Source organism: Oryzias latipes, chromosome 11 (genome assembly GCF_053564925.1).
Source record: "Oryzias latipes strain Hd-rR chromosome 11, Olatipes_Hd-rR_3.1".
Lineage (NCBI taxonomy): Eukaryota > Metazoa > Chordata > Actinopteri > Beloniformes > Adrianichthyidae > Oryzias > Oryzias latipes.
Window position 1 is genome coordinate 4,676,658 of NC_136247.1, and position 8,343 is coordinate 4,685,000.

The following is an 8,343-nucleotide window of genomic DNA, read 5'->3' on the forward strand; positions in this document are numbered from 1 at the left end:
GACAAACAGATTAAACAGAAGAGTTTTTGGTTTAATCTCTGTACCGAACAAATAAAATGGGACCCTAAAGAGAAACAAACTCCCTTCGAGTTGCAAAAACCTCCAGCTGACCCATAAATGTGACCAACCGCTGTCACAGTTTGGAGTCTGAGGGGACCAAAAAGAGACAAACACAGGAACATTTGTTGTAGGACAAAAGAGGAAAGTTAAGGCTGCCGCAGTGGGAGAAGATGGAGCAGATTTACTTTCACCGACATCTTCCAAACAAAAGCCGAGCCTTCAAAGGCAGCAGTTCCTGCTGACATTGTGAGAAAGTGAGTGTCCTTGCTCGGCATCCATGAAAACGCTGCCAGCTTTTTCTTAGACTCTGTATGAATCTGGCAACCGCCCGCAAGACAGGAGAAAAAAATCGATAGTGCTCTGCTCTTAATCAAGAGAGCTTGGAGCTTATGGCAGAATGCCACCAGAGACGAACAGCAATTGACTTTGGTTTTAGAAGCAGCATGAGAAGCTCAGAGCAGAAGTTCTGCAGCAGCCAGATGGTGAGTCAGACACCCAGAAGAGGCGTTCAAACCAGCTCAGGAGAAACCAGCTCTGACAACTGGAAGGAGCAGCTTCCAGAGCTAGCAGTACACAGACTTTCATATTGATTGTTTACATAATCCTCCCTTCTTCTTCCTCCTCCTCCTCCTCATCTGAGAAGTGACTGTTTTGAGAAGAGATGCAGAAAGCAGCTGAAGTGCTGGGAATAAATGAGAGCGTGGTTACTTCAGAGGCTTCTGATAAACATGACATGAAACAGACTGAAGACAAACCAAAGATCTCAAAGTTCTGTCTTTCTGCACGCGGTTCGAGGAGAAGCTGTAGCTTCATCATCGGAGAGCATCGCTGTTGTTACTCCCTTAGTTGATGATGATGTCTGCTCTGACAGATAGTGGGATTACATCCATGGTAGGATCATTTTTCTCATGATGGTGGACAAATATGAAGAAAATTAAGATTCAAATGTAATTGAATTCAAAAGTAATTAGTGATATTTTGGGCCAACAGGTCTGACGGTGATCCGGTCTGGATGGGATCTCCCAAAAAAAGTTGTTGAAAGCTTAGTTTGGCAAATACCTCATGGTTAGATGTTATTTTTAATGTTTTATCTGTCAGATGATTTTTGTTCAGCATGATTACTTTTTACAATCTAAATAATTGAAGTGGAGCAGAAAAAAGTGCAAGAAGGCAAATAAATCTTTATTTCAAGGCTTCAGCGACTACCAGCTTTTTTTGTTTTTATATAAAGATCTTTGCGGTGTGTATGTTCCTGACACAAAATCAAGTCTCTGTTTTGGAGGTGATGAACAGAAATGTTTGACTGTCAGGATTGCAGAACAAGACACTTTGGGAGCAGAGGTTTTGCAAACACATCCCGAAGAAAGTGTAACTTTGGTAAGTGTCAGGGAATCAAAGAAGCTGAGGAATAAACAAAGCTGCTGTGAATGTCAGCGAACTTTTCCTGAAGGAAATCTTTAAGCTGTCAGGTTCTGCTCCTCAGATCTTCTACAGTGCAGATGAGTTACATAACCTGGAGGATACATAAACAGCACGTCTGCTCTGCCTCGGGCCTTTCAGGTAATCACAGGGTTTCCCTCATGTCAACACGACTAGCTAGCATGCATTCTTCAGGTGGAAATCCACATTTAATCACTCATTGGATTCTTCTTTCCTATCGGGACGATAATTATTAAGAGAATTACACACAGGCGGCTCATGTCATTATGAGGGCTGTAAAGGAGGAAGCAGTTGGTGGTGTTCACATAAAGGCTCGTGGGTTTCTGCATCATTTTAAGTGTTGGTAATAAAAAAAGTAGACGCCACCTTCTCAGGAGCTTTCAGCCAATGAGAATCCACTCTACAAACTTTTATGTGTCCTCCGAAAATGCTTGAGCCCCCCTGCACCTCGTCTCTCAGTCAGTCCTCAACATGCGCAGGTGCGACTGACTTCAGGGAGGGAATTTACATCCTTTTGCTCCTACATCTGGCTGCTGAAAGCCTCCTTTCCAAGACCTGCGTGTCTCCATCCCAGAGTGAAGAGAGACATGGCTTCCCTCGGCTCGGGACGGAAGAGGTAAATAAAGACCCCTAGAACTTCAGCAAACCATCAAGAGCCACCTCAAAGCTGCTAATTGACTATTAATAAGGGTTTATTGCAGAAAGATTATCAATGTATCGTATTTTCCTTTAAACCTGTGACTTTAGGTGTGGATTTAGGTTGAAGTAAAGCTTAGAAATCTGTCCATCAGTCATCAAGTCCAACAGAACATCCCTCATGCCTCTTCTTTTATGCAAAGAACCCGTTAAAAATGACAGCAGTGCACAGCTGTCCGCATCATAATCAGCAGCGCTTTACTTCAGGGTGATCACGGGGTTACTGAAGTACCACCAGGATGGCTCAGGATGTGGGCAGTAAATGGTGGAAAGCCCCCGTGAGCCCAACAATTTATTTACGAGAAGATCAGTGTTTGACTCTGTCTCGACTAGTTTAGATCTATGAGTCCATCCTCTGTGAGAAAAAGGTTCTTCCCCTTTGACTCTGTTCTGCTTTAAACACGGGCCTGATGATCTTTTTAGAACCTCCAGGAAAACCAGCATCTGTCCTTTATGTTCTTCTCTAGAGAAACTGTCTTCTTGTGGCGTTATTACCAATGCTCCATACATTTCACTTGATCCTGGGGGGCCAAGAGGTGAGGTACACCCTTAACCCTTGTGCCATCCTAGGCACTTTACCATTGGGAGTTGGGTCATCTAGACCCACTAGACAGTGCTCTGAACCTTTTTTCTTCAATGATTTGTGATCTTCACTGGTGTCCATGGATTACATGAAATCTTTCCACCTTTATCCACCTTTGTCATGGTAGGGAGAACACGTCAATGGAAGGGTGGGGTCATCAAAGATAGCACAAGGGGTAAGAGATATAAAGAAAAGAGCGTCACAGTAGAAAAAAGTCACAGTAGAATCATTCAAGTCCTGAATAGCAAAAATGTATTGCTCAAGTGAAATTTGTTTCTTTGAAAATGTAAAATGACTTTTTCTCCCGTTCTCTGTTTGTAGTATTTGAAGGTTTAGATGTTCAGTTTTTCTGCTGTTTTCCAAGAATGTTGGATCTAGTTAAAAACAGGTTTCTTAAGCTTAATTCAGTGTTTCCTTTGGCAATCAGCCATAATATACTACAGAGCTAACAGATTTAGCCTAATGGTCTAGTTTTATATAGACTTCTAGCTTCAGAGACAACATGTTTACACTTAAATAGGATTAAAGTGCAGCTTCTACTTAATTCCCCTTTGATATTCTCCATGAAATCAATCAACATAACTCTGATTTGTCATGAAATCCTTCAGCACTTTGACCTCCAAGAACTGCGCTTCAGATAAACTGACATCTGCGGCAGACGGAGGTCTCACTGCAGCTTTGAAGATGCTGCTTTAACCCTTGTGCTATCTTAGATGACCCCCCCCTTCCATTGACGTGTTCTTCCTACCATGACAAAGGTGGATAAAGGTGGAAAGATTTCATGTAATCCATGGACACCAGTGAAGATCACAAATCATTGAAGAAAAAAGGTTCAGAGCACTGTCTAGTGGGTCTAGATGACCCAACTCCCAATGGTAAAGTGCCTAGGATAGCACAAGGGTTAATGTGAAAGCTACAACGAGAGAGACCAGCTCTTCCTCTGAACACACCTCATCATCAATCACTGCCAAAGCACATTCGTGCACAGACGCATGTGCACACACGCACACACACGCACACTCATGGGCTTTCATAGATAATCAGAAAGTTCCACTAGAGAGGTGATCTGGGTCTCCAGTACCACCAACTCTTTAACAGCAGCTCTCCAAACGGACGGGGCGATTCCTTAAAACCACCATCACTCGTGTTGATCGTGAAGCGGGGGTGAAAGCCAAAACTCAAGACCAACATGAAGGAACTCAAAGGACCAGAGGGTGTCCGGTCAGAATGTACCAGAACGTACTGGGAAAAAAATAAGGAAACAAAAATCTTCAAGAAAAATTACTTTTAAGAAAAAGTCCTAATCCATCGCCTCCTCAGCAAAACTCCTGGGAAGTTCAAAGAACTCAAACCCAAACCCAACTGTTGGTTTTGTCTGACTATTTTAAAACGTCATCCTAGTGGAGCTTAAGTGTGTGAGGAAGTGAGGAGCTACTTTCACATTTCTTTTCACTTCTTGTGGAAGTTTAAAAATGTTTCAAATATCAATGCTAACTCTTTAACCCATTTAACTTTTCTCTGCTTGTTTTTGTCGACAATTTTGTCGACAATTTACGTGTGTGACAATGAGCAAATTTATGGAAGCGATTATGCAGCATAATTAAGAATAAAAGTCAAAACCAGAAATGCTTTTTCATTTTCAAAATGGAGCTGCATCAAATGACTCAAAATTAAAATCAAAAAGCAATCCGCCAAAATGCTTTTTCATTTTCTGCTTCAACACTGCTTATTGTGTCACTTAATTAAAATGATAATGAAAATGATATTTGACATTTCATTTTCAAAAAGTTCTCTGGTAAATGTGTATAAAGATCCATTTAGAAATGTCTAATTTGACAATTAAAATGGATTAACAGAAATGTTTTTCATTTTCAAAATGTAACTGCATTAAATGATTTAAAATTAAAATGAAAAAGCAATACTTCGAAATGCTTTTTCATTTCTACCTAAAAACCGCTTATTCTTTGTCATAATTAAAACAAAAATGCAAAGAGGGGATTGCATTTTCATTTTCACATCCACCCTGCAAACATTGTCGCATTATTCAATTCGAATAAGCATTTCCAGAGGGGAGGCGGGGCGATGACATCAGTGCTAACTTCACATGTCCGGCTAATAAGAGACACAGACATGCTAGGAGCAGTAGAGCTTTGTGTTAGCGGCAGAGAAGACGGCTTTGTGTTGGTTGTGAACTTCTGGTGATTGTACACAGCTTCTCAGGACTACGTAGCAGCATTTCCGCCTTCTGCGGTCCTCCTTCGGTCGCACCGCGGACAAGTTTTTTTTCTTCAGACCGGCAGCTGCCTTCGTATAGCGGAGCGCAAAGCCCCGCGACCCGAAGCTCCCGATCGCCGAAGGCTACGATCTGAGAAGCCATCATATGAATTTGTGTTTCCAGTGGTGTCCGGAACAAAATGAAGGATGATGTAATTCTCACAAATGCAAAAGCATTTTCAAGTACTGATTTTTCATTTGAATTTTTAGTCATTTGATGCAGTTACATTTTGAAAATTAAAAAGCATTTCTATTAATCCATTTTAATTGTCAAATAGACATTTCTAAATGAATTTTGCTACACATTTACTAGAGACCTTGTTGAAAATGAAATGTCAAATACCATTTTCTTTATCATTCGAATTAAGTGACAGAATAAGGCGTGTTGAAGAAGACAATGAAAAAGCATTTTGGCGGATTGCTACTTCATTTTAATTTTGAGTCACAAAATGCAGCTTCATTCAATTATGCTACAGAATCGCTTCCATACAAATTAGCATGCTAAACTGCTTAATTGTAGCTTTTTTACTGTAAAAACTGAAGAATCTGATGCGTTTTGTATACAAAAGTAAATTTTAAAAAAGTAAGTTAGTGTTTTAGTTTTTATTAAGAATACACTAAATGTATTTAGAACCACTTTTAGTCTAATTTGTGATTTACCTCCCTCCCTGTTAGCCACCCTGTTAGCAAACACAAGCTTTAACAAACCTGCTGTTTGTTACCAATGGTTGTTCATTTCTCAGCCTCCAGGCCATCTTGTTTTTTTTTTGGTTTTTTTTCAGTTCGTCTGTATAACATTTTAGTCTTTAATTCCAGTGCAGTGTTTTACCACTAGCATTAAGCTAGCATGGGTGTGTGAAGTAATCATTGACTATAAACGGAGAACTGGACTGAGTGAACGTGACGTCACCGATAGAACATGACCTACTCCCGGTTCCAACCAACTGAAGTCAGTTAATTTGCCACTTTTGGGATTATGTCTGTCGCCATGTTGGAGCAAGATGTCCTCATTAAGTTGTGATCAGTCTGTGTCAGTCGTAGTCTGCATTTCTATGACAACCACTCTCTCCAATCAGAAATGAACATGTTAGAAGGCCACACCCCTTTCACTAAAAGGAGGCTGAGGAAAATCTATCAATCAAATGCTTTGAACATTCGATGCTAGTCCACCTACTTTTATTGAGGCATCTGATTGGTCATTTTATAACTTTAATAATGTGAGCTACAACAAAAAAATTGATAAAAAGAGGATCATCAATAGCATGTTAATAGAAGGTATCGGAGCAGGAATGGTTCTTCTGACTAATAGTTTGTCTGAGTAATAGATGTTTATTTCTCTATAGAAGTCTATGGGGTTTCAGCTCTTTGGAACCAGCGAGTACTTCTGAACCTATAGCAGTACTTTCAATGCAACGTTTGTTTACAGAGTTTATATGTGATGTTATTTCATGTTACCGGCACCTTTTTTCAAATTTATTTATGGAATAAAAAGCAAAAAGTTTGATAGTTTATTTTGAATTCTTTTTTAGCTTTTCTTTTCGGCCTGGTTGAACATCAAGTCGCCTGTCTCACTGTTCCATCTCTTCTGCGTCTTATTGATCTGGTCAAAAGAGAAACTGTCACACAAAATGGGATGCTTGACTGAATCCTGATTTCTTCTTCTCCTGCTCAACAGAAAGCAGTTGAACCAGCAGTCATTGTTGGCACCCCTCTCCATGCATGTGGCTCTTCTCTGCCTTCTGCTCAGCCCAGCGCTCGGTCGTAAGTCATTTCACTCTGAAAGTGTTTGTCATGCAAACATGAGGAGAATCCATGTTTACACCCACACAGACAGTTGCTAGGTCATTCGCTTTTTGCAACGCAAAAGCCAAAAATAGCACAGAAGTGTTGTCCTGTGTCACAGGATTAAATTGGATTAATCCCCCCCCCCCATAAAAATCACAACAAATCCACCTCTGCTCCTGCTTGAAGGGACAATCAATCTAACACAAGTGCACACAGAGAGGTTTATGCAAATAGTGTGCTGGTCCACCTTTTTACTGCCAAGCTCTGCAGCTGAGTGTTTGACGTCCCCCCTGCACTAATGACTGAGGAAAACACCACAACAGTCAGCAACTTTACCACCTCAGACTTGCATTTGCACTCATGTAATTGTTTCGTGGTGGTAAATGAATTATTAGAAATACCGTCTCACCACATCTCATTTAGCAGTTTGTGAAGGACATGGAAATAGCTTCCAGATGACTTCTGTTCACACTGTCAACTGCAAATGAGCTGACTCTGGTTGTTTTAGTGGGGAGTCCCTCTGGTCGTCGTCATTTCTCGCTGTTTTCATGAAAGGTTTTATAACTTCTGTCAGACCAAAGTATAGCACAAGTATAGTGACCTCTTCTTCCAAAGTTTCATTGCTATATCAGGCTTTTCTTAAGCCTTTCAGAGAAAACTGTATCCATATACAGTTTATGATGATATATTACCTTTGGAACACTAAAGAATGATTTTTTAATGAAATATTAGTTGTTTTCGCAGCTCATTTTCCTAAGACGCCTTAATCTATAAGGCTCCGCCTTTCGCTCCATGTGGGGGCCCCCAAAGAGTCCACCTTGGCAACATGTCTGCATTTCTCCCATGAAAACAAGAAAACACTGCTGTATAATGTTGAAGGAAGGAAGGAAGGAAGGAAGGAAGGAAGGAAGGAAGGAAGGAAGGAAGGAAGGAAGGAAGGAAGGAAGGAAGGAAGGAAGGAAGGAAGGAAGGAAGGAAGGAAGGAAGGAAGGAAGGAAGGAAGGAAGGAAGGAAGGAAGGAATACTACACTTTAAACTGGACAAGGACTGGAAGTTCCAGTTTGATTTCATTCAACACCTTGATGTCTGAATTTATTTCTAGCTGAGAAAAAAATCATTTGTGTTTTTGCTTGCAAGTAGATGTTAAATAACAAATGTTTGGAGCAGAATTGGTGTGATGCATATTTGCATCAATAGGAGTCAATGGGCAACAAACGCCAACCTTTTCTTTGAAGTACATTTGCCAGTTTTCCTTCACAAAGATTATTTATTGACTTTAATTTCACATAATGACCATGAGAGACACATAGGCTCGTTCATCCTGGTTCTCGCTTCGACCTGCAGTTTAGAGTTTTTAAAAAAAAAAGTATGTGTGAGTTTCTAGGACGTCTTCATCAGTGAAAATTCAGCCTGGGTCTTGTGATTCTAAGGCTTTGCTTTGTCGTTTTCTCCTGAGAACACTAACCGAATTAAAGTAACCGGCAGCTTGTTAATTTGGTCAACAA

At 40.5% G+C, this 8,343-nt stretch overlaps 1 protein-coding gene and 1 long non-coding RNA gene across 5 annotated transcripts in view; both read left to right on the forward strand.

Annotated features, from left to right (window-relative positions):
- The first annotated feature begins 824 nt into the window (after window positions 1-824).
- Window positions 825-1,638, forward strand: LOC144995122 (uncharacterized). The gene is made up of 4 exons (XR_013658757.1): window positions 825-951; window positions 1,051-1,125; window positions 1,371-1,437; window positions 1,544-1,638. It is a non-coding gene; the product is annotated as an uncharacterized LOC144995122 (long non-coding RNA).
- A 298-nt stretch (window positions 1,639-1,936) lies between these two features.
- Window positions 1,937-8,343, forward strand: part of col9a1c (collagen, type IX, alpha 1c) — a 32,221-nt gene continuing 25,814 nt past the window's right edge. For 3 of the 4 annotated variants that reach the window (XM_078954551.1, XM_078954550.1, XM_078954552.1), the window contains exons 1-2: window positions 1,940-2,116; window positions 6,729-6,814. In XM_078954551.1, the coding sequence (XP_078810677.1) occupies window positions 2,088-2,116; window positions 6,729-6,814 (115 nt within the window). In that variant the 5' untranslated portion in view covers window positions 1,940-2,087. Of the gene's footprint in view, window positions 2,117-6,728; window positions 6,815-8,343 lie in introns of all 4 variants that reach the window. The other variant, XM_023960205.2, reaches the window with a different exon arrangement.